The sequence below is a fragment of the Phaethon lepturus genome, unplaced genomic scaffold, assembly GCF_000687285.1.
Source record: "Phaethon lepturus isolate BGI_N335 unplaced genomic scaffold, ASM68728v1 scaffold9903, whole genome shotgun sequence".
NCBI classification, from domain to species: domain Eukaryota; kingdom Metazoa; phylum Chordata; class Aves; order Phaethontiformes; family Phaethontidae; genus Phaethon; species Phaethon lepturus.
The window spans coordinates 100,250-126,587 of record NW_010528439.1 but is presented as its reverse complement, the minus strand read 5'-3'; the positions used below and the strand labels follow the sequence as shown (position 1 = coordinate 126,587).

Sequence of the window (26,338 nt, the reverse complement as noted above, 5' to 3'; positions counted from 1 at the left end):
CTGTACATTAATTTTAAAAAATGAAGGAGAAAAAAACACCTCTTAGTTTATTTTACCATTTTAAAAAAGTAGTGTGTGCACACTAGCTGTGTCCAAAATGAAGCCTAATTGAGGGTCTTGGCTTGAAATAAAGGCAATGAACTATATCTGAAATGAGTAAGTAGCGTTTTTGTTAAAAGGAAACTTTATGGAAGTTTCTTTTCTGTCCTCACTTCTCTTCCTACCCCAAGCACACTTTTTCCCCTAAGTGAGTAACCATGTGCATTTTGTGAAAACTGTCAGATTACACTTTTGACAGCTTCAGCATGAGAATTTTTTTTTTTTTCCCCCCCAGATGGTAAAAAGGTTATGTTCCCTATAGTTAAACACTACTTATGCATATCTCCCTCTGAGAATTTGCATACATTTGCCAAACATTTTTCACCAGAGGGTAGACTTTGGAATACTAGATTATTTTTTTTTTATATAGTAAAGGCATGTAAAAAAATGTGAATTAAGATATATTGCTGAAAAGCTTAAAAAAAAGGTCACATTCATTTTCTGTGTAATGGTTAAGTTGTTGTCTCAACTAAAATTTAAGCAGCAGTTTGTTTTGCCATGCCAGTGAGATTTTTAGTAAAATAAAGGATTGTCCTCATGTTAAACTGATTTCTATAGTGTTTACTACAGTACCATAGTACCATGTCTGCACCAAATACTGTAGATACTACTATTAAAATCATTACCAGAAATTATTACTTTTTTAAAACTGCAGTTCAAAGTGGTTACTTTACTTACTAAGAACTGACTTAAATGAAGAATTGCAGCATGAGAAACTTAATAGCACTGGAGATGTGGGTTTTTCTGAGGGGAAAGTACCTGGGTTTAGATATTTCACACTTTTCCTCAAGCTGATTAGTTAATACTTTAAAAGGCTTCAGCTTGATATATATGTAGTATACTTAGAATATGCATCTTTACTTATTCAGTGCTTTGTCATGTTGGAAAATGTTATTCAAGGAAGTCAGACTGAATTAGGATAGGCAACATTAATAAGCTATTTAAATACGTGACTTTTTCAGGTATATTCTTATCAATTTCACAACTATCATTCTTGAGTCTGCTTGCCATTTTTTAATCCTTGCATTTCTTTCTCTTTGGTTTAGTGATTCATCAGGGGTTTGGTTTTTTGTTGTTTGTTGTGTTTAGTGTTTTGTTTTTACTGCTGTTGGTGTGAGTATTGTAATATAAGGCCACTAGGACGCCTATTAAGTGTCAACTTGGTGGAGAGTTTAGGGCCCTGTTGGGGAGACATGCCCAAAGTTCTCAGTTGTTTAGCGGAATACTCAGATCTGCCTTCCCTTTTGATACCTTTTACATTAAAAATACTCAAATAAATAGCATCTTTTGTCTTTCATTTTAATAAATATTTTTGTACTGATGCTTAAACACACATTCATAGGCACTAACCTGGCAAAATATGTCCTCAGCGCACCATACTCAAAGCTCATGTTTATTTTCTCTTAAGGCTTGAGAGAGATGAATGAGGTATGCTCCTATTCAGTATCTTCTAAAATGGTTCTTATGCAGTATTTATGTACAAAGGTAGTGGTTTATCTTATCTGCCTTGTTGATTTACTTTTAGCTATTTTGGCAAAGTCTTCCTAAGTCAGTATAAGCTCTGTTGTTAATAAGGGGGTTTGTATGTACCGCTATGCCAGCAACGTTTTTTTTTCAGACAGCTTTAATACGTATTCAACATTCACTGAATTTGTAAGTTAGGGCTGATGCCTGTAATTGCATCTTGATTATAAAAATTAGAGTGGGTTCTCGGAACCAATTTAGTATTTTATATTTTAAAATATGTAAATCTGAGTATTGGAAATGGATCGAGTGGTGTTTAATTAATTGCAAAGTATGCAATTAAAAAAACCCAAAAAAACAGTACAGAGAAGTGAGTCCTCCAAATTACTTTCCTCTGCTTAAACATTCATTATTTTAAAAAAACCCAAACATATATTTAAGGTTTAAATTTACTTGTAACAACTTCAGCTTTCCTCTTCTGCTTTATTTTCTTTATTTTAAATGGTAATTTCAAATAATTGAAATTTATTATTCAATTAATAATAATAAATAAGTAATTTCAAATAATGACTGCAAAACCAGATGAGATCAGAAACAAAGGATTTTGAAAGAGGGATTTTCAACTTTTCAGGGAGGTTTGTTGCAGCTGTGAACTTTTGCTCCTACAATTGAACAAAATATTTGATTGGCTGTTACTTTCCTTTTTGAAGCTTTTCTCTGGTCGTTAGCTGTTGGAAGTATCTAGATCATTCTCTGAAGAACATGTAGAGCTCTAGCAAGAGAATTCTTCCATCTTTGCCTGTATATTAAATACTGTTTATTGAAGCAGGATTACCAGAGCAGTTTTCCTTGTTTAATATAGGACAGTAGACACTGCTTGTTCTCTGGCAGACTACAGGCTCTTTAAAAAAACATTACTAGAGGTAAAAACGTTTAGCATTACTAGTTAGGATCATATATTCAGAAAGTGGGTGTAAGAACACATGCTGTCGTGTTTAATTGTAGCAGGCCATGGGATGTACTTGCTGCAGTGGAAATGAGTTCAGATTACTTGTGCCAACTGGTTTTTGTTTTTTTGTTAAAGAAAACCTGAAAGAGGAAACAGGAGGAGAAATGTGTGTGCTTACTGATTCTTAACACTACTTGTAGCACATGCCTACAAAAAGTTGGGATGTAGATATGTGATTCAAAGTTGAGAAATGTTGTTTTACATGTTTAAATCCATGCGAATGCTTTCCTAGTAGCCAAATTTTAGCATAAGAATGAAGTTATGTCTAAATTTCTGTCACACTTTTAATGTACAGATTCCATTTATGCTCAGGTCTGTGATGTACCACACCATGTTCAAGTTAAGCTAAGGATTCAAACCGGTATCTAACAACTGAAAATGTGTATCTTTCAGTGAACACTAGAATTGAAATCTAAACTTATTTTTAGTTTTGAATGCAACTTAAACTATTTGAAATGTGTATGTGGTGTTATGATTTTTTCTAATTTTCTGAATTTTCAGTTAAGGACCTTTCTCTATTAATCTTAAAATCTACAAGAATATAGCATGATATATACTGTATGGTAAGTCATCACTTAATAAAACAATGTTGACTATAAAAGCATAAAATACAAGACAGATTTAGAAAAACTCATAAAGCTAGCTCAAAACGGGTGAAAAATCCATGCATGCACAACAAAGATACAGCTAACATATTGCATATTATCACACAGAAAGGTTACCATTATGTAAGAAAATACTGTCAAACTAGAGAACGTAAGAACTTGTTTATTAGAAAAACTCAAGGCCCCTGTAATCCAGACCATCAGACTTTGACCAAACCAAAGGATGGAGAATTTACACACAACATTTCAGAATGCAATTTGAATGAAAAAGTGGAAAGGAGTTCCTTTTAAAAATGCAGCTCTCCCCAAAACAAAACCATTAACAATAATATCCAGAACTCTAATAACTATAAAGAACAGCAATTTTCAGGCAGACCTCCTGTATTCACAGTTCTGTAAAGTTTAAACTTCTTTTTTTACTTCATGAGACCAGTTATTCCTCTCTTCCACCACTTCAGGTTGCTAGCAATTCAATTTTAGCATCATCTTAAAAAAAAATGCAGCAAAGCATTTTATAAGAATCTGAAAAAACAGTAAAAGATCAGACTATAATCCTGTTAAATCTATCTAAAATACTAGCTACAGAAACAAGCATTGTCTTTACAATAGTGTGGAAAAAACAAGTCAGTTATTTGTGGGTTTCTTCAAGCTTTGAAAAACAGATGTAGAAGAGGCTTCTGTTTCAAGTCAGTACATAAAAAGGAAGTTTTTATGTACTGTGTAAAGATCATTAGCAGTTTAATTTTAAAAAGTGAAAAGAAATCACGTAAAAATCATAATGCCAATTTAGCAAAACATTTTCTCCATCTCACTCTACCACAAGATGCATTGTATTCATTATTGTTTAATTAGCATCAATTTGAAGTAATGTATCTGTTAGTATTTCTTAAAAAATAGTATTTCTGGAATAGCCAAAATAAATACAGAGTTTTAACTTGAAAGCATGTAAGTTCTTCCTGTTGTGTACAGGGGAATTTCTACACTGACATACTGAATAATAATAGAGTTCAGTATGATTGTTTTGCATTGTTCATATGTGGTTGTATCACATATGGAGTGATAAATGCTGAGACTGTGCCACAGGAGAAAGTGATTCTGTGTTTTGGAAATTAAAAGTACATTTATGTACTTTTTTATTGAGGATATTTTCTTGAGAGTATCTTGGAGTTGGGTGGATGGATTGAAATTCTGAGTTCATTCTGGAGTGGACAGTATTGCTGAGATTTCCAAAATCATTGTTGCAGGGGAGGGAGGAAAGCACTAATTGTGATTTTTAAACAAGGTTTTTTTGTTGTTGTTGTTGTTTGGTTTTTTTGTTTGTTTGTTGGTTTTTTGGCTACATCTTTTGGAGTCTAGATGGCTTTCCAGACAAGATTTTCCATTTTCTACCCTGCTCATGAGAGAGGAATTACTTTAAACTGAATATGAGGTTGTTGTATAGTCACTACTGTAGGAGCTCGTGAGTTAAAATACATTGCAGTAGCCAACAGCAGTGCGTTTTTACCTTGTAGACCGACTTTTTTTTTTCCTTTTCACTAAATAATTTTGAGTTCATGTGTTGACATTTAAATCAGTTGTAGCAGATTTTTGAACAGTGACAGCTGACACTATTATCGGATGAGAACCAAATTTGTGGAAATTGAAATAACGCTATTTAGTTTGTAATGTTTACTCTGATTTTTGTGGAGAATAGAATGGAGAAGAAAACAATGGAGGATTATCATATGAAAAATGTCTCCTCCCCCCCCCCCAAATTGTTTTCCTGTTACAACTCTGGGTAGATAACATGAAAATAGCACACTCATTTTATGAGGCATGATTCAGCTTGAAACTGGGAGAGGACTGAAAATCTTCTGTAGTGACATTGAAACTGCATTAAGGAACAGTAAAAAACAAACAAATAAAAATTTCCAAATTGAAGCGTTGAGAAGTTATGAAATGCTGGCGTTACAGCCTCCTGGGGGCTCTACTGGACAAGAACCCTTACTGCAGCATATGACGAACACTCTGTTCAATATCGGCCTTACAGATAATCTGCTTGGATGATGTGCTCAGGTGCTAGCAGCGTAAAAGAGACCGTGCAGTCCTACCGCTCTTGCTGTAGGAGGTTACTTGTGTGCCTGCTTCCGAGATGACTTGGTGCTTGGACAGCATTTTCTTCTGGATAAAGAATTGTTAAATCTGCACGGGGGCAAACCAGATGTGATAGTTGAAGGAAAACATTTCTGAAGAACTTCCAGTCGACCTGCAGTCTGTTTTTTGATTAACAGTATATATTTGCATTTTGTCAGTTTAATGTGTGCAGGTTCTTCTGGAATGTAGACTGATTGTGAACTCCCATCTCCTGTATCTATGAATAATGCAGACTAGTACAGACTACTGTGGTATGTCCCCTAGCAGCTCAGCTTGCTTTTACAGCATTAAATTCTGCTATTGCCTGCTTCCTAGAAGATGCTGAGTTATGTTTGAAGCTTTGACCTTTAACTTCAGAGCACTGTGTGCTGTGCCCAGGCTATCGAGAGGATCTCCTGAGGATGGATGCCAACAGATCTGCTTCCTTTGCTTGGTGGATATGTTGGCATGGAGGATGTTGCTTGCTGTGCAGGAGATAGCTTCTTTGGAGAGAGGAATTAGGTAGTGTGATATGGTGAAGGATTTGGTTTCTTCTGCCCAATGTCTAAAATGCATATCATTTAGATGGTCAACATTTAGAGTTATAATTAAGCTTTAGCGCTGAAATGTCACTTGTTTTAATGTGGAAATTTGGAACTGCAGTTTTATTCCGTCATTGTGACGAGTGGACTTCTGTGTTTGAACAGTATTTGTGTGATATTCGTATTCAGACCACAGTTCAATTTTACTTCTTAGTTATTTTTGCCAGAGACGATGTGCAGTTAGGATGCATCAGTACAATTTTTTTCCTCATGTTGTAGTTCTTTAAAATACTGGTATTAACTTTGTCACCACCCAAACAAGCCAGCTGTCTGTATCACATGACCAGTGTGTGTGTGTGTTAAATCCTGTCTGGTTTTGTGGAGTCTGAGGTCTTCCTTTGGTTTGTGCTAAATAATGGGATTAAATGGTTTAAGAAGATGCTGCTGTTCTGCCTGATAAACCAGTGCCTCACCATGTCACTAGTTACTGGTTTTGAATTATGAAGCGTGAAATGTTTTCTGCAGTATTCTCGTTTGCTTTGGCAGGTTTTACTCTATAACACGACTGCAAAGTTCATTGTAGATTACTATTTGTGAGCGTTAGTAATAAAATTATATCAATTATATTAAATAATGTTCTTTATTAATGTGCATATACAGCTTACTCTGTTCTAAGTTCTTTGTTAATGTGCATGAGACCATCAGCTTCTACACTGAAGTGCTCCATACTTAATATTAGATTGAATTTAGATGTCTAAAATGGATAATGATCCCCTAAATTTCACTTCATTGTCTGTGTACCTCTTAAGGAGATTTCTGTGGTAATATTGTATAAACACTTTTTCCTTAGGCTTTTGAAATTAAGATTTTGCAGTTAATCTGCTCTTCATGGTGTTCATATGTAAGTAGTAATATGATTCTTTAAAAACATATTTAAGAGAGTCTGTCTGAGAGTCTGAATTTTTTTATAGCATAGATCACTTCTGCTTTATCACTGTATTCATTTGTAATTATGTAGACTGACTTTTTCCTGTTCACAGTCACTTAGTATTGCACTCGGAATTACTGATTTCATCATTGGGAAATTATGGAAGTATTTGTTGTATTTGTATTGTTTTTAAGACTATTAGGCAGCTGAGGTTGGTTGATTATAAATAGTTCTTCCTAGTTTGCAATGAGGTGCTCTGTGGAGTATTGTTTGGAAATATTCTAGGCAACTGCTTCTCTGGAAAAGAAAGATGATACTTAGCCATTTTACATGTCTGGACTCTATCTTAAAAAATACCCCTCAGTGTTTTTCAATTACTGTGGTAGGAAAGGTTTTGGTCCTCTATATGTATTAGTCATACCAGCTTCAGACATTAACTGCTGTAAGTTAATTGCTGCTTTTTTTTTAATTAATCTATTCACAGATGTGATGCAGATCCATCTGCCCTAGCTAAATATGTTCTGGCTTTGGTAAAGAAGGATAAAAGTGAAAAGGAACTGAAGGCATTGTGTGTTGATCAGCTGGATGTATTTCTTCAGAAAGGTATGGTCTTTGTCATAACAGTTAAGCTTCAGTGAAAAGTCTGTCTTCTTTAATTCAAAGAATCTTTTACCATAGAATTGTGCATTTATCTCTTCATTAGCTTTGTTACTTTGAAGTATGGAATTCAATTTTCATAAAGTAATTTGTTTTAAAAAACAGGTGCATAGCACAATGTGCATGTTAGGTATGTGTTTTGTGTCTGTTGGTATTCCTGGAAGACAATTACAGATGTTAAGAGTTACTGAGAGAATTAGTAACTGTATTGGATCTCTGTATATATTCCAGAAATATTCTTCCCGATGTTTTATTAAGAGACATTAAATAATTCAATTATGGAAAACCTTTATGAAACATTATCATTATTGACATATTTCTTGACTCTATAAATGTCCTTTTTAAATACAAAATTAGCAACTGAGAATTTAAAAATTGTACTTTTCATTGTTTTAACTTTTTGGTGAATGTTGATTGATTGATTTGTAAAGCAGATGTTGACTGAAGTTTTAAATAATGGATATTTGTACACTTTTTACTTTTAGAAACTCAGATATTTGTGGAAAAACTGTTTGATGCTGTGAATACAAAAAGCTATCTACCTCCACCAGAACAGCCATCGTCAGGAAGCCTGAAAGTAGAATTTTTTCAGCACCAAGAAAAAGAGACAAAAAAAGAAGAAGTAGGCATTGATTTTATTTTAAAATTATGTCTTTTTCTCTCGTTCCTGTAGTTTGCTTATGTGATTCAACTTTATTGTGTTTATTTGTTTATTAATAACAATTTCCAAACTTATACTACAGCATTAAAATATGTCAGAAGATTTGTGCCTAGTATGTTGAGTACTGCAGCACAATTTTTCTAAATCTTAGTGGGTGCTTCAAAATAAACCAAAGTGGTTCTGACTAGGCAAATGTAAATAAAGTCACTGAGTAGTGTAGGAGTTGCTGAACAACCTACATTAGCTATTTTCTCAGGATAACTGTTTTAGTTAGCTGCCCTTTAATTCAGCATAAATCCAGGCTGCCATTGCAAATGGCAGTCCTCATTCCTCCAGCTGCTTGATTCAGATAACGTCCTTTTTCCGACACAAGTGGTTATTTTGTTCTTTGAGCCAGAAGAGTAGGTTTGTCCTTTCCAACAGCAGCCTAGGTTTGGCTGCATGAAAGTGTTTAACCAGGATCTAACCAGCTAACCTGCTGATGAAGAAAATACATTACTCTGTCAGTTGTTGAATATTCATGTCTTCCTGCATCTGTTACTGCACATTAGTATGGATTTTTGTCCACCTGTAGTAAAAGCAGATGTATTTTCAGTGCAATACAATAAGCATTGCTTATTCTGCTTTATTTTCTCCCAAACTGTGCTTTGAACATTCCTAGAAATAGAAATCTAATAAGTTACGAAGATTGTCTAATTGCATTAGTTGCAAAAATGTTCTTTCAGTTCAGTGTTACTGCTGACTTTGCTCAACATTTGAGGTTTTTATTTTTCTTCGATTGTGCAGAAGTCTCCATGGTAATGTAGTCATGTTTTGATCTAATGTACATACTTTAAATTCAGATAATTAAAGAGGAAGAGCGAGAGAAAAAGTTTTCTAGAAGATTAAATCACAGCCCTCCTCAGTCAAGTTCTCGCTACAGAGATACCAGGTAATAAATTTTGCTTAACCTCTTGTATTGGTAATCAGATGGATATGGATTTTTAGGGTGTTACTAAATTAAATATTTTCTTTCTGTATGATCACCTAATAAGCCTAAAAGTAAGACTTTTGTTGCTTTTATGCATATGTAGTTAGGTGGTGAGTCTGTAAGTGACAGTGTAAACTGTCTCTGAGTTGCGCACAACTATCATATTTGAGTTTTATGATTCATTTTTATGTTAGATTTGTGGTTTATATTACAACATTTACCTTGCTCAGTATTGAGATTGAATTGTAATAATTACAGTTTAGAAGCCTTCCCTTCAGTAACTGTTACTGGTGTTTCCAACTTGAGGAAGGTGCAGTATTGAGCAGACAGAATTGTACATACATTTTAAAATCTTATGGATGGTGAATGAATGGTAAAATGCATAAACCAAATTTTAAAAGAATTCTGAGAAGAAAGAAAGGTCCATAGTTAGATTTCATTTGTAGCTTTTCTCTAATTTTCCATTGCCATTTCTTGAGGTTTTTAATGGTAGTTAAGGTTTTAAATTATGGCTTCATAATTCTTGTTATTAACCTACAAAATTACATGTTTAGAAGCCGTGATGAAAGGAAAAAAGATGAACGTTCTCGGAAGAGAGATTATGACCGAAATCCTCCTAGAAGAGACTCCTATAGGGATCGATATAATAGAAGGAGAGGGAGAAGTCGGAGCTACAGCAGGAGTCGAAGTAGAAGTTGGAGCAAAGAGAGATTGCGGGACCGGGATCGAGACCGGAGCAGAAGCCGGAGCAGAACCCGAAGCAGAGGTACCAACAGTTGGTCTCTAAAATACGGTGAATGTTGCCTACAAAATTTAGACACTAAACTTAAACACAGTGTTCAAGATGTTCCAAAATTTCCTCTGTTCTTGTTTCTTTGTTCAAATTTAGCTTGGTTTTCTGTGGAAATACGGCTTAATGTGATTATGTTTTCAGTGCTTGTTTTCCCCTCTTTCCCCTCTTCTGTAGAGAACAATGGAGATTCTTCTCTAAATACCTTTGACTGTGTTGGCCACTTTTAAGCGGTGTTGTAAGGGAGGCAGAAGAGTCCGAGTTAGTTGCATTTTCACTAAGTTTTAGGAAACTCAGAATCTGGTTTGAGAAGATATGTAAATTAATACCCATCTGTGGAGGTAGAACTGGCAGAAATTACCTGTTTGACAGCAAATGATTCATCAAGCAGAACAGTACAGCTCTTTTCTTGTTGTCTTGTCCCCTCCTTGGTGTCGTAGGGAGGGACTGAAATTATGACAGTAAATATTTGCATTCACAGATGTATATATAGATAGGACTTATGGCTTCAGTACAGTAGTTTTTAAAATTAAACTTCTTCAAAAACAAAGCTGTTTATTCAGCTGAAAAGAATGCTTTTTCCCCCAATACTGTTACTGATAAGTTGGAAAAAAGAACTGAGTCCTTTTACATCTTTGTTCTGTCTTAAACAATGTAGAGGTAGAAATAGGCTGGTTTAAGTCTCCTGTTTTTCTTTTTGTAGATGGGCCTTGGTAACTCAGCCTTCAAAGTAGGAATGCAGAGTTCCTGAAAATAATGCAAGCAGATATTTTTCCAAACAACTTACCAACAAGCAAGTTAAATAGCATGCAGCAGTTTAACTAAAAGATTACAAAGTGATTAAATCTTCCTTTAAGGATTATTTTCCATAAACTGCAACAGTAATATCTTACACACAGTATCTTATAGTGAAAGCTTTGTTTTTTTCTAAGCACCTCAAGAAAAGTCTGTTTTATCTACACTGCCATCTTTAAGTCATTTTTATTAATGTTCCTTTAATGTGGGGTTATTTGAGTCTACCAATTTACCTCATGCCAGAGCTCTTCTGTCTTAATCTGGGTGCATATTGTTTATTTGATGGTAATATTAGAAAATTAAGAGAATAGTTTGTATGTATTCAGAATAAAAGGTCGTGTTACTGCTGTATCTGTCCAGGAGCGCTGCGTACCTGTTGAGCACTATTATTTCTCCAGTCATGACAAAGCTTTGCATGTGACATATGTATGCATTTGAATGCAGATAAAATGAAGATAAACAACGTGAAGATGCAATAATAACATTGTCTTGAAACATTAAAGATGTGTAACTTTCATAGTGTTTTCAAGTGGTGTTTACCTTTTTCTTGCCTGTTGCCTCCCTTTATTCAGAATAACTTTCCATCAGAAGTTCTTAGAATATAAGCATCACTACAGAAGACGTAATCTGCTTGAAGTTAAATAGTAAATCCTTTACCTTGTTTAATAACAGCTGCATAGCTGTTATTAAAAGAGCCCAGTAGCTGACTGTGTACTTTCACGATTATTATTTCTCTGATTAAACCTTCGGAACGTAAGATCATGGAATAATTGAGGTTGGAAGAGACCTCTGAAGGTCATGGAGCCCAACACTCCTTTGTAAAGCAGATAAACTGGACCAGGTTGCTCAGGACCCTCTCCAGTTCGCTTATAACTAACTCCAAGGGTGAAGACTCTACAGGCATTCTGGGCAATCTGTAGAACAGTTCCATTATAATTTTTATATTTTGAATTGAATTGATACAGATACTTAAACAGGTTAGTGGCTGCTTCTGGTGAAAATATGCAGAAGGAATCATCCAATATAACTTTTTTTTTTTTCCCTAATACAGAAAGGGATTTGGGAAAGCCAAAATATGATATGGATAGAACAGATCCGTTAGAGAACAATTATACTCCAGTTTCTTCTGTGACAAATATTTCGTCTGGCCACTACCCTGTCCCTACACTGAGCAGCACTATTACTGTTATTGCTCCTGCTCATCATGGAAATAACACTACTGAAAGCTGGTCGGAGTTCCATGAGGAGCAGCTGGACCACAACTCCTATGGAAGACCTCCACTGCCAAAGAAACGTTGTAGAGATTACGATGGTAAGTCTGTTCGTTTTTTTAATTGCTTCCTGCAGCTATGGTTGGCCCCTTTCTGAAAAATTGAGATAATTTTCCTTTCTTTTCCTGATCTCCTCTAATACTGTGTTTTTTCTATTAACACAATTCTGGAATGCAAATTTTATCCTGCTTTTTTATTAACTTAGCTTTTAGACAGCTTTCTTTGTTAGTGTTTGTATAGGGTTTTTTTAGTTACTAGAATCATTTTAGATAGATGAAAATTAGTATATTTATATAAAAAAGTTATTTTAAAAATCCAGTTTTACCCAGGTTTTCTGTCTCATGTCATGTTCAAGCCAAATACTGTATTTGATAGTTTTGACCGTGGTTAGCACCTTACTGACCTCATCGCTTTTTTATTCCATCCTATCTAAGAGGTAATTTTTAACTACAAAGGTCTAGGACTGCAACTTCCAAGGCTCATGTTAGCCATTTTTTCCCTGTAGGTGTCTCTTAAAATTGGGTGGCTTTTTCTGCTTATCTGTGTCTTAAGCTATTATTTTGAATATCTTGTGCCAAAAGCCTCACAAGAGGCTGCTGCAGTTGGCAGTGACTTAACTAAATTCAGGCAGTCAACCTGTCGGCTCAGAAGAGTTTAAATTTCCCCCTAAAGTTGTTCCTGAGTTTTGTTGTTGTTGTTGTATACCACAAATGATGAGTTTAAGGTCTAGGACAGTTTACATTCAGAACTCTGATTGGAATAGAATTTATTTTTAAGTAAAGAAAATGGGAGGCTTAACTCTGAAGTGTTGGAATAGTTGTACTTGTGAAGAATAGCTTTGCTAGGATATGTCACAGCAATACTGTGGAGCAAGTAGAGTTGTGAAAGTGTAGTTTTGTTTTGAAGTTTCTTCTAAAGCAAGCAGAGCTGCAGAATGTTGTGTCATGATCTCCCAGCTCCACAGGATTTTTAGAAAGGAACAAAATGTGCAGACTAGTGTACTTTTGAAATAACATCTCCAGGCATGACACTAGGACTTTGTACCTTTAACAGTCTGTCTTCTATAGCAGCTCTATTTCCAATTTCTGAGTATGAAGTAAATGGTAATTTGTTGGAAAACTGTGATATAGTTGTCCTCAGTTTTTTACTGTTTTTTGTTTTCCCTATGTTTCTGAATGTTACTAAAACATCTCAGTCGATGTCTCTTCCATTTACTTTTCTCATGGCTGTTTGTGTCTTCTAAATTTATAAGCTCATCTCTCTGTTCAGTGGCTAGCTGGTTCTAACATGCTGCTCTTCTTGTCCGCACTTTCATGTTTTCTACTTAAACCTCTGCAGAACTTCTATTTTTCCTTAATGTTTCAATTTATATGTTCTGTAACTCTTCCTGAAGATGAGGTAATACAGACTGCTTTTTAGCATCATGTTTTGAGGAAGTGGACAACTCTGCTTTCTTCCTATTTTATAGGAAGATGTTTTGAATTTCCCCCCCATATTGCATTGTATTTTATTGGGTTTTCTGTGGGGGCTGTTGCTAAAGAAATAATCATAAAGTCATAGAACGTTTGGGTTGGAAGGAACCTTTAAAGGTCATCTAGTCCAAACCCCCAGCAATGAGCAGGGACATCTTCAACTAGATCAGGTTGCTCAGAGCCCCGTCCAACCAGACCTGGACTGTTTCCAGGGATGGGGCATCTGCCACGTCTCTGGGCAACCTGTGCCAGAGTTTCACCACCCTCATCATAAGAAAATTGCTTCCTTAGATCTAGTCTGAACCTGCCCTCTTTTAGTTTTAAACCATTACCCCTTGTCCTATTCACAACAGGCCCTGCTAAAAAGTCTGTCCCCATCTTTCTTACAAGCCCCCTTGAAGGACTGGAACGCTGCAATAAGGTCTCCCCAGAGGCTTCCCTTCTCCAGACTGAACTACCCCAACTCTCTCTGCTGTCCTCATCAGAGAGGTGCTCTATCCCTCTGATCATTGTTGTGGTCTTGATCATTTTGTGCAGCCCTCCTATGGACCCAGTCCAATGTGCTACTTGCATGTAAAAAAAGAAAATTAATGCATTTTCATTTTTATTTATATGTGTGTATTTCATATTTACATATGTATGTATTTATACACATATAGAATACATATATATGAAAATAACAAAATTTTTTGCTGTTACATAAACACATTAAACTATGGCAAAATATTCTAATTCTTCCTGAAATTGAATTTTCTTATGTTGGAATTTGATAATATCAACTTTTAATGTTAATAGGGGTTTCTCAATCCCAGTATCTGCCCTTACTTATTTTACTTAAATACTTTACTTGTATTTTTGTTAATGTGAGGACACCTAGATTTCATCCTTTGCTTTCACAGTTTGTTACAATTCAGTGCGGATTTAATTCCTCAAGAAAAATCTGTCTCCTATATTTATTCTGCTAGAATGTCACTGCAGTCTTCCTGTGTGCTGACTGTTAAAGTTAAATGGCCAATTTCATTTTCTAATATAAATTTCTGTCGGTATGTGAAGCTCTTAATTTACAGACTGCTGCATTACGCATAGAACATTTCATATCTACTCTGAATCAAACTACAGCTATTGAATACTAACAAATTTTTTTCGTTTTGATGTTTCAGAAAAGGGTTTCTGTATGAGAGGGGACATGTGCCCTTTTGATCATGGAAGCGATCCAGTAGTGGTAGAAGATGTGAATCTTCCTGGCATTCTGCCTTTTCCAGCACAACCCCCTGTTGTTGAAGGACCACCTCCTCCTGGACTTCCTCCCCCTCCACCAATTCTGAGTCCTCCTCCTGTTAACCTTAGACCTCCAGTGCCACCACCAGGCCCTTTACCACCTAGCCTTCCACCTGTAACAGGTAATTAAAAAAGATTAAATCCCATTTTTTAGTAGAAACGTCTGGATGTTACTTGGGTGTATGCAGTGCAAAAAACTTGTTCTATGAATGCCGCTGTATGTTAAAAAGCTGTACTGTGCTCTACTATGGCATAGCTTACCCCCAAATGATTGGTTTTTATAGTAATTGTTGCATGGTTGATGTAAAATTTGCATGTTAAATGTGAACCTTGAATATGGAATAATATTTTAATTTTGTTTAAGCAAAAGTATGGAATGGCAAAACTCAATTCCTTGAGTTTTAGAGGCGAATTTGTCTGAAACTGACTACTGTTAGAGAAGAAGGGAAAACCCTGGAAACAACAGACACTTGGCATTTCATTTCTAATACTAAAATTAAGGAGGGTTCATGACCACATCAGACTTAACACCTGAAAGTATGTCATTTGCAATTAATTTTGAAAATAAAGTTGTAAAGTAACTAAGAAAGAAAATTTGCCAGCTTGTTTACTCTTTCATTGGAAAGTACTTTGGCTTGAGTACTAAAAATTACATGAAGACTTGTGTGCCTGGCTGTCACTTATAAAATAGCATTTAGCATTCAGTTCCCTTGCGTGGTTCAAAAACTTTTAAGTGAGCTTATCTGATTATTCCTTTCTCTCTTTTTTTTTTGTTAACTTGGGTGTCCCACTTGGTAAAATTATTCAAGAGCAATCAATATTTGATATTGCTTGAATATCAAAACTGTTTTCATTTCCAGTTGATAGTATATTTCAATAAGGACGGAATTTATTTCTTTCACCTAGCATAGAGAATAACTGTATTCCCGGGGTGATCAGTTCTGCCTTACATGCTGTTTCCAGATCTGTGTGAAAAGTCCAAATATGTGACTTTGTATCTTTTTCGAAAAGGTGGTTTTGCCAATGATTAAAGAGAAGGTCAGGCTTGACTGCTCTGCTTTGAAAGTGTGAGGTTGCCTTTTGTAAAAAAGAGTCCAACTATCCAATCAAACTAAAAAAACCCTCAGTTTTAAGAAGGATCCCTTTTACTTTCTACCAGAATTATAGGTATTTTGGAAAAATAATTTCAATCAAGATTAGTTATTGTCATCATAGAATATTTTTGTTATACACTATTAAAAAAATAGAATTTCCTTCTTTGAGGGGGGCTTATAGAGCTTTAAAGATCTGTTGTTTATGAAGATAAATACTGTTTTAGCAATTAAATTTTGCTTATAGAAGGGTGCTTGGAGAATTGTTAACCTTTTCAAATGCTTTTCTCTGTAATTAAGTTCTGAGTCATTTGCTGGTGGGGGCGGTTTCGTATGAATGAATGGTACAGCATCATGTCTGTATACATGCCCTCTCACACCCTTTTTTTTTTTTTTTTTAAATAGCCTTAAAAACATTTCAGATCAGTTTCCTTGTAAGTTGAATGTAATGCAAGTCTAGTGGATAATAAATGAATGCAGAATCCTTTGTTTCTGACAGGACCACCCCCTCCACTTCCCCCATTGCAGCCTGCTGGCATGGATGCTCCCCCAAACTCAGCAACCAGCTCAGTTCCTACTGTTGTTACAACGGGTATTCATCACCAGCCGCCTCCTGCTCCACCCTCTCTTTTTACAGCAGGTGTAGTACTGAGGCTTTGCCCACAAGGTTTGCTAAATAGAATAACATTGATTCATATTATACTGTACTTTTTAAAGACTATAATTTTATAGTTTGGGAGAATAAGTTTGTATCATTTAGACTGTGACAGTAACTTAACAGTTTTTTTTTCTAACTTAGTTCAGAACAGAAGTAAAATTTGCATGTTAAATGTGAATCTTGACTATAGAATAATATTTTCACTGTGTTTAAGCAGAAAATTTGGCATGGCATTTTTTAGGATAGTTGTCATACAACTCTTCCATTGTAACTGTATCTTGTAATTTAATGAAATGTTATATTTGAAACCTTAGGGGTTTTAACTGCAATTTATTTTAATTAGACAATTTCTTTGTTACCAGAAACGTATGACACAGATGGCTATAATCCAGAAGCTCCAAGTATAACAAATACTTCAAGACCTATGTATAGACATAGAGTACATGCCCAAAGACCAAATTTGATAGGACTCACATCAGGTGATATGGATCTACCACCCAGAGGTATACTTTCAAAGCTACACTTACTTCGTTTAGCTGGCTGTCTTACATTAATGCAGATTGATGCAGTTTTCAGAGAATATAGTACTGGAAAAGAGTGTATTTTTTTTAAACCTTCTGGAATTAAGAGAAGTTTAGTTGAACAGGGAGTTATGCTCATAGTTGCTTTGTGTGTGCATTTTTACAGGTAAAACGAAATCTTTTGCTAGAGTATTGCATGGTTTACACTTGACTAATAACTGGCCACTTTGTACATCTTTTATACAGAAAAATGTTAATATTTCTGTAACAGACTCGTAGGACGATTTTTGCTGTGGAGAGGAGGGAGTCCTTTTTATCTGGTGGCAGACAGTTATGCACTAGTAATCTTAACCTCATAGTTCCTGTAGCCCTGAGAAGCAGCAGCAGCATACAAAATGAGAAGGAAGAGGGATGAAACCAATTTTTTTTAATGTGTGTTTGTTTACATTTGTACATATTTGTATTTAATCTTACTATGTTTCTATTCGTGTATTTTCAGCAAGGAGTCCCCCAATATGATTCCTGTTCTTCAGCAAGAGACACTCTTCTCCTATCCCATCCCTAAGTCTTGCTCCTAGTTGTTAGTGCTCTGAAGTACTGTACATTTCCTATCATGAGCATTTTTGTGTGTGCCATCTAATAGTAGAATGGAGATGTTAGCAGAAATGGTCTGAGCCTCAGAGTATTGTATGGGACGTTGTGAATCAGTGAGTGCAGTCAACTTGAGGCAGATGCCTTCTGTTACACCTCTTTTGTTTTCCTTACGTTACTGTGACAAAAGGAAAGCTATTAGCTGTTTTGATCTGTCACAGCATCTGTTGATAGTTAAGAAAAGTCTGCGACCAAGATTTGAATCAGTTTGATAAGGATCATAGTCATTTAAAAATAAACAGTTGTGTTTTTCAGTGCAAATTCAATGTGAGCAGAATACCTTTTTACAATCAAATACACAGAAAATACAAAAAATTTTGTAAAATCTTTTTGTCTGTTTGCAGAAAAACCTCCTAATAAAAGTAGCATGAGGATAGTGGTAGATGCTGAATCCAGGAAGAGAACGATTGGTGCAGGGGATGCTGGAGTTCCTACAAAGAAGACATGGTTTGACAAGTGAGTGATCATTAACACAAGGTTGGCTTACGGTAACTGGAATTCTGTGGATCTCTTTTCTGTAACCAGAAACATACAAATATGTATAAACTGCAAGCAAGTTAAACTGTGGATGAGCTGACTGTGCTAAAACAAATCACACTATAAAGTGATACGTATTTGACTGTCTTCTCTCAAAGGCAGTATAGAGATAGCTGAAGTTGCCTTGGATGATACCAAGATCTGCTTCCTGAAAGCTGGAATCATCTAAGAAACAGAGAAGCTGCAGTGTGGTGGTTGTTAGGGATGACTGATCTTAGTGAGTTGTGTCATTGCTATTTTGGATTGAGTTGCCAGGTATGTTACTGAAGAAAATATAGGGTGCAGTGCTCAGTGTCCAGCTATACCTGGGGTCACAAAAGGTTGGAAGGGATTTTGAGAGATAACTGGGACTGAGGAGAGCATTGAAAGAATAGTTATTTGAAACATTAGTGGTGAGATTCCATGGGATAGCTGAGAAATAGTTTTTGGAGAGGAGCAATGTGGAAATCATGACTTATTGACACAAGCAAATTATTGCGAATTACCTGGCAGGTTTATGCTCTGGGGTACGCCAAGAGTATTGGTGGGGAACACTGCAGGTATATGGGCCTGTGTGCTGTACTCTTCTACACTTTTCTAAAATTACATTTTTTAAGTCTGCAGATCTTTCTGTGTCTCATACACACGTGGTCCTGTGCAGGCATGTACAATTTAATATTGTGTTTGCTAGCTTGCTATGGATTTCTGGCTTGATTTTTATTTGTTGCAGGCAAAATTTTAACAGAACAAATAGTCCAGGTTTCCAGAAGAAGGTACAGTTTGGAAATGAAAATACAAAACTTGAATTGAGGAAAGTTCCTCCAGAACTTAATAATATCAGCAAACTTAATGAGCACTTCAGTAAGTTTGGAAACTTAGTCAACTTGCAGGTAAGTCAACAAAGAGAAGGCAGTATGCTTTGACTTCATGATAGATGTAGTTGCTAAAAGGGAGAATGCTAATTATTTCTTAACTGGTTCACTGGAACTATTCTTACTGTTTTCCTAACTTGTTTCTTAAGCATGATCTCACTGTTTTTAACGGAAGCAGAAATGAAATATTCTGGTCTTTTTAGGTTTTGAACAAATGTTTTCCTCACAGATAAGATTTAAGATACATTGTTTTAAACATTGACAATTGATTGGAAGTGTTTTTCCTTCACCCCTTTTCTCAAGTTTGGATACGATGTCATAAACCCTCTGTATTTTTTTGAGATAAATTGTAAATACAGAAAACCTGTATTTCAGTGACATAATTGCTTTCTAGTCCCATAATAGGGGCAATTTATCCCTTAAAATTACTTCATAGTTTGTCCCTTATAATTACTTTGTAGTGTATCTGAGTGACCCATGTTTATGAACAGAAATAAGCAAACAGTTAGAGAAAGGTACAAAAGAGATTCAAAGAGCTAAGGCCTAACTTAGCTTCCAATGTGTAACATCAACCTATATGTGTAATGTCAATATTTCATATCCCGTCTCTAAGCTACTCAGTCTGATCTTTCATCATGTTTCATTATCAACAAGTGTCAGATGTTAGTGTTTTTACGTATGCTTTTGTGTTTGCACTGAGTTGTTGAATGAAGAGGTGTAATAGAATATTTTTGTGCGTACTAATTAATACATTACAGAATAAACCTCCTGTGCCTGTCTGAACACTAAGGGAATTTAAGTCTCTCTTAATTGCTCTTAAATATTTCTTAAGCCTTTCCATAGTTTACCTAAGAATATGGGTGTATTAGCAAGCAGTATGATTCAGTAAGGCAAGTAAAATCGTGTGTGGATGTATATAGAGAGATAGACAGATATGCAGATAGATATTGCAAGCTATGTTTTCTTCCAAAAGATGTAATTTTGTCCTTTGAACATCTCTAAAATAATATATTAATGTTCACAGGAGGAAAACAAAAATGAACTTTGTGTCTAGCTCTGACACTAGATAGGACATTTATTAACTGACCTCTGTATTTTTTGTAGCAGTTTTCTTTATTTCAGTGATGCTTCTTCTTGTCTTTCAAAAAGTTACTTATATTTGCAATTAGAACTACTGTTTGATTGTTCAGGTATTTTACTTCAGTGTGTTTGGGGTTTTTAAACTATTCTTAAAGTTTATTAGCTTAATCTCAAGGTTGCTTCTTGACACCAGGCTTTTCAAACAGAATCATGAACAGGAGATATTTATCTGCTGACCCACATTGGGTTTAAATTGTAAGCTCTTGAGCATTGAAACTAGTGATTTTATGATAATGGAGAGACAAATGAAAATCCTACATGCAGTAAGTTTTGTTCTTCTGTTTTAAATCTTAGGTTGCATATCAGGGTGATCCAGAAGGTGCCCTCATTCAGTTTGCCACACATGAGGAAGCAAAGAAGGCTATATCAAGTACAGAAGCAGTGTTAAATAATCGTTTTATTAAAGTTTATTGGCATCGAGAAGGCAGTGCACCACAAATCCAAGCTACCACACAGAAGGTAGGAGATCTAAGTCTATTCTGGCTAGAATGTTATGCAAAATAGAATCTTTTAAACATTTTCTAAAAATGTTTGTAGGAAGTAAACTAAATACTTTGGAAATAATGAGTGCTTCATGTAATGCTTTTCCAAAAGTTACTCTTTAATTGTAGATTCTTTGACCTCAGGAGTTGATTAGCAAGGTAAGACTGAAGGTATTTAAAGAAAGCCCTTCTGCAGCTTACTGAGAATTCCACTCTGTCATCTCATGTGAAGCAAGGCGTGATGCTACTGTCCACTGAATAACATCTACTTTGCTTTAACTAGTATAGGCTTTTTTTTTTTTCCTTCTGCTGAGCATAAGACAGACAGCAGAGATATATTTCTTTTCTTGGAAGATAATCTCCATTTTCTTCCAAAAGGTGCTGTTTTTTCCAGTCTTTTTCCTTTCCTGTTAGGTATGAATATTGCTGTAGAAAGTAGCAGTAGAATTTGTTTTACGCAAGGCTACCTATATGTATATACAGATATACACACGTATATATGTAGAGAGAGAGGACATGCAAACAACAGTGTAAGAAGAGGGCTGTGTTAAAGAGACTAATTTTGCGGAAATGGATCAGGGATGTTTTATATTTTTAAGTGGAGAGGGAGGTGCTGATCTTTTTCCCTGGTATCCAGTGACGGGACATGTGGGTGTGGTTCAAAGCTACACTAGAGAAGGTTCAGACTTGGCTTTAGGAAATATGTCTTTACTGAGGGAGTGGTCAAACACTGGAAAAGGCTTCCTATAGAGGTGGTCGATGCCCCATGCCTGTGAGCATTTAAAAGGCATTGGATAATACCCTTAATAACATGCCTTCTGGTTAGCCCTGAAGCGCTGTAGGTCCCTACCAACTGAACTATTCTATTCTACATTTTTTGATTGAGTTGCACGGTGGAGCACCTGTTGGTAGTTGTCATGTGCATAGTAACATTGGCAACTTTTTAAGAATATGAAACGGCAATTACTGTTGTGGAGCTTAGATTTGTAGCCTGTGACAAGACAAATTGGATCTGTTAGCAGGCGTAGTGTTTCTGCTCAAACATAAGGGGAAACTTGGATTCTCTCGAGTCATGTAGGTTATTGGATAGAGAGCCTTGTCAGTTAGCTCCTGGTGTAGCAAGTCCCTCTGAATACTAGTGTAACCTGCTTTATTGGATTTGCTGTCAGTGTGGAACAACACATTCTACACTTAGAAAATATGAGGCAGGCTCTGTAAAAGAAACATTCATTTATTTATGTATGCTGATACACTGAACAAGTGAGTTGTTAGTGGATTCTTTCAGTTGCTGCTCTAAGTTTTTAATTCCTTCTTTCTCTGGATGGTGTATGTCATCATCATTCAGAATCAATGACGCAGTTTTCCATAGCAATCCTGCTGCAGGGCATTTTAGGTAACAGTTTCCTTTCTCTCCTTCTTTTGCCCCGCTTTTTATCTACAAAAATGCAGCTTTAATGATGCCTTTCTCACTGTCTCTCCAGTTATCATCCTTTAGGCTTGGTTTGGATTCAAATGTATAAATATCTTTGCTTGATCTGAACTAGTGCTTCTCAAAATGGTATTTACTTTCTAAGGTTGATTTACATCTGGTCAGCCAGAAGAGGGCAGTGGAGTATGTAATTTGCATTCATGCAATTGTTACCTCCCTTGAGAAAGGATAGCTTGAACAGTTACTGAACTCAGTTTACTTGCTGATTATGCAGTATGGATTATGCTGATTATGGAGTATTGACTATGTATTTCCAAACAAATATCTGATCTATATATTTGTTATTTTGCAAAGCATCAATTTTAAATAGTCTTCTGGTTTTTAGTGATGTTACTAGCTTCCCAGCACACCACCCTTGTCAAGTTAACCTTGATGGACTGAGAATGAATTCCTCTTGGTACCAGGTAACAGTATTGAGGGTTCCCACTTCACAAAGGACAGTCTTTCATCATGTGTCAGGAAACTACAATTTGAAGTCTGTTATGGGTGATAGAGGGCACACAGTGACAAGAAAAATTTAAGCAGGAAATTAAAATTTTAAGTGCGATGCTTTCATTTTCATCTACCCCAAAATATAACAGTTATCAAATTGTTGATTCAGTAAACAGGTATTTTTAATTCATAAGCCTTTCAGGAGCATGAATATTTACCTCCCTTTTAATTGAAATTAATATTTGGTATCATATCTACAAGTAGTATGGAAACTTTTTTTACAGTACTTCTCACACTATAAGTATTTGAATTTTTGTCAAGATTGCTGGTGTATTAATTAATTACAACTGAATGAATTTCACCTCTATTTATAATGGTTTCTAGCCAGATATTTTCTGTGTCAGGCACTAAAGACAGGTGCTTGAATTTTTTTTTATGTAAAATCAAACTTGGCTTTTAAGTTTTCCCTTCAGTAGTAGCTGGTCTTGTACAGTTTCTTGGTCATTGTTGTTTCCTCAGCAGGATTACTTTGGAAAACTCTTACTATGGCAATTCCAAAAGCAGTAAAATTACTTAGTAGAGATGGTGGGAGTCTACCATAATAAATCATCAAATAAAAGGCTTCTGGGAGGAAGCAGAAATAATGTGCTCTCCACATCTGTGGTAGATAAAACAAGAAGTACTGGTCTTAAAATGGAGCACAGGAGATTTAGGTTAGATATTAAGAAATACTTTCTAATGCTAAAGGATGCTGAAATGCTTTTGCCTAAGAGAGGTGAAAGGACCTGATAGGACCTCTTTCACTGGAAATCTATAAGAACTAGGTAGGTAGATACTGCCAGTAATGGCTTATGTAGAGCTGACTTTGGAATGTGCAGGAATGTGCAGGAATGGATTAGGTGATGTCGTGAAGGTTATAAATATGACAGGAAGCTTGCTTGGAAGCATATTATTTTAGTCTTTAATGTTTTTGTCAAAGAAAAAATGGCAAGGTGTTAGCTGTCAGGGCATATCCATGGTAGGTTCAAAGATTAGCTGCTCTGTTTTATTTTTCCTCAGTCCCATGACTGCATGTCTATATCCCTCTTTCTTTTTCTATTTTGTCTATATTTGCACATAGGAGATGAAAAGTGATACATTGCTGTAAAAAGTGGGAGTCTTAATGGTAGAAGTTTGTATTCTGCCTTTCCATGACTAAATGGTTGATGAAAGATTTGTGAATGGAATCAGAAGACTGCTTATTACTTTTTGTTCAGTTCTAACAGGTGGAAATTAAGATAGTCTAAGTAGATTCGATTAATAGAAATAGATCAGTTGTCTGATCACTTTTGTGAGCTGCAAGGGCAAAATAGATGTTGTTGCTGTATGCACCACACAAATACTATAACACCCAAAATCTCATGAAGTGTTTATTTTTGCCATTAGGTGAAAAAGCTACTGAATGAAAGAAAGGAAGAAGTGTAAATCTAAATGCTATTGCAGCAATCTCATTGTGTGTTTATCAAATTACATATGTAGCAGCATTTCATTGTTAATATTATGATGTGCTTTTTTGGGGGTGGGGCGATGTTACAGGTAATACAACCCTTAGTTCAGCAACCTAGTTTACCGGTAGTGAAACAATCAGTCAAGGAGCGATTAGGTCCGGTACCTGCAAGTAATATTGAACCTGCAGAAGCACAGAGTGCCAATACAGAAGTCACTCAGGTATGTATGTCAGAAAAATCACATTTTTCTTTCTGTAATAGTTTCCATAGTGTATGAATGTATCCGTTACACTTACTCGTATAGTGCAAGTACATATTTACTACTTGTAAGTGCATCTAATTTGAGTGGTGTTTTGATATTAACATTTTCCTCAGTGCAATGATATTTGGCTTTCTTAACCCAAGAGTGATACCTAATTTTCAGTATCATAGCTTTTTACTTAGTTAAAAAAAGACTGAAAATATTTCAGTAATGTTGTGTTAAACTGCAGTTTTCAGATTTCAAAATAAAGCTGGTTTCTATCCAAAGAACTAAAAGCTGTCTTTGCAGCTAAAACCGTTAGAGACCAAAAGTCAGCATCTAAAAGTGTTTTCAGTATTTGTACATCACCCTTAATACGAGGAAGTATGTAACCACAGTACCAATCTGAATAATGACTGAATCTGGAATGTTACTCCCATTAGAAATAGCCTTTAAATTTTTATTATACTAGAAGTATCTCATTATTGTGCCACTACTTTAGTTTTACTTCTGAAAAGGAAGACTACCATGCTTCAGAAAACATTTGTAGTTTAAATTCAAACAAATTTCTGCAATTGATGCCTGTAAATACCAGATTATAAAACACAGAAACTGAAGTGTATTTAAAAGGGCCTGCGTAGATGATCGTTTGCCAGCTAGCATGTCATGAACTTGTTGCAAAAAAACATGTAGTATGATCTTTGATTCCAAATTTGGCTTTATCTTTGTCTTACCCAAACTATTTATACATGTATAGTAACTGTAAAATCCAATATCTAAAACTGTTTTTATCATCTGCTTTGGTATTATTTATCTTGTATTGTTGGACAAAATGCTATGGTTTTATTAATGAAAAATGTTTCTAATTTCCTAAAATCTGGAATTACACAGGAAACAGTAAAATACTCCTAAAGTATATTTGAATTATAATTTTGTTTTGTTTTCTTAGAGTGTGACTAAATTATCTGTGAAGGATAGACTGGGTTTTGTGTCAAAGCCAGTTACTCCAACAACTGAAAAGGTAAGAGAATGTCTCTTATTCTCTTCCTCACATTTAGTTTCAGTAGAATTAATTTTATTATCAAACCCCTTGTGTCAACATTAAGTTTGTTTCATAACTATAAATTTAATTTTTAGAGTAAGTTTTATGAAGTATAATATATCAAAACTCAGTGTAGCAGATGGCTAAATGATTATACGAATAATAAAACATGCTAGGACAGAAGCTACCATTTTGTGGTGTTTGTTTTAATATAGTGGGTTCCATTTATTCAGTCATGAAAATAACTATGTATGTTCCAGGATCCCGAGTTGTTAGAAGACTACAGAACTAAATTTTAAAAAATAAATAAATTTTGACACGATATATGAATCTATAGAAAGCCTTTCTATAAAAATGTTTTTGGGCTTTTGTGTCCCTTAAAAGATGATGCTGTAAACATTTACCCTCTTATTTGATATTACAATTTGTGGTACTTGTGAAAAGATAAAAGTGGAAGTTAATCAGTGTAGAGAGGACAAAGAGAGGTAAGGTGGGAAAGGTGTATCTGGATCATGGTTATGAGTTGTGTGTTTTTCCCAGTGGTTGCAGCTTTCAGAACACTGAGTTGTTGATGTGTTTACTTTAGTAGCAAAGTTCGTGATGCATGTTTCCAGATCTATTTAGCACCTTAGGGGAGAGACTTCCCCAGTGTTTATAACATTCATTTGAGAAGAGTTGTGGTAGAAAGGCAGCAAGTTTTACCCAGTAACAAGATTCCTCTGCTTAGTTATATATCTTTTCCATTGGGAATTGGCTTGACCTGAAACGAATAAAGTATCCACTGCATTTTACCACCCCCACCCCCCTTACAGGATGTCAGTTAATGCATTTAGTGGAATATAATGAGTAAAATTCACTCCAAAGATACTATGCTGTACTTAGCATACAAAAGTGACAATACTTAATATTGAGTTGTAATTGTAGAGGACGTCTCTTCAGCTCATTTCAAGCCAAGCAGTCCACCTAAATGCACTGATCTTGGCTTCTTGCCCGAAACACTTTTCTACAAAGAATAAATTCTTGTTAAAATGGTTTTCCACTGTGTGGTCTGACAGTACGGACT

General features: G+C 35.4%; 1 protein-coding gene across 3 annotated transcripts in view; it reads left to right on the top strand.

The window, feature by feature from the left end:
- Nucleotides 1-26,338, top strand: part of RBM26 (RNA binding motif protein 26) — a 58,346-nt gene that overhangs the window by 6,076 nt on the left and 25,932 nt on the right. Inside the window, exons 2-14 of one of the 3 annotated variants that reach the window (XM_010283676.1) lie at nt 7,244-7,362; nt 7,902-8,038; nt 8,920-9,008; nt 9,602-9,813; nt 11,684-11,944; nt 14,536-14,775; nt 16,244-16,380; nt 16,746-16,905; nt 17,919-18,030; nt 18,821-18,980; nt 20,397-20,561; nt 24,081-24,212; nt 25,183-25,254. In XM_010283676.1, the coding sequence (XP_010281978.1) occupies nt 7,244-7,362; nt 7,902-8,038; nt 8,920-9,008; nt 9,602-9,813; nt 11,684-11,944; nt 14,536-14,775; nt 16,244-16,380; nt 16,746-16,905; nt 17,919-18,030; nt 18,821-18,980; nt 20,397-20,561; nt 24,081-24,212; nt 25,183-25,254 (1,996 nt within the window). Of the gene's footprint in view, nt 1-7,243; nt 7,363-7,901; nt 8,039-8,919; nt 9,009-9,601; nt 9,814-11,683; nt 11,945-14,535; nt 14,776-16,243; nt 16,385-16,745; nt 16,906-17,918; nt 18,031-18,820; nt 18,981-20,396; nt 20,562-24,080; nt 24,213-25,182; nt 25,255-26,338 lie in introns of all 3 variants that reach the window. The other 2 variants (XM_010283677.1, XM_010283678.1) reach the window with 2 other exon arrangements.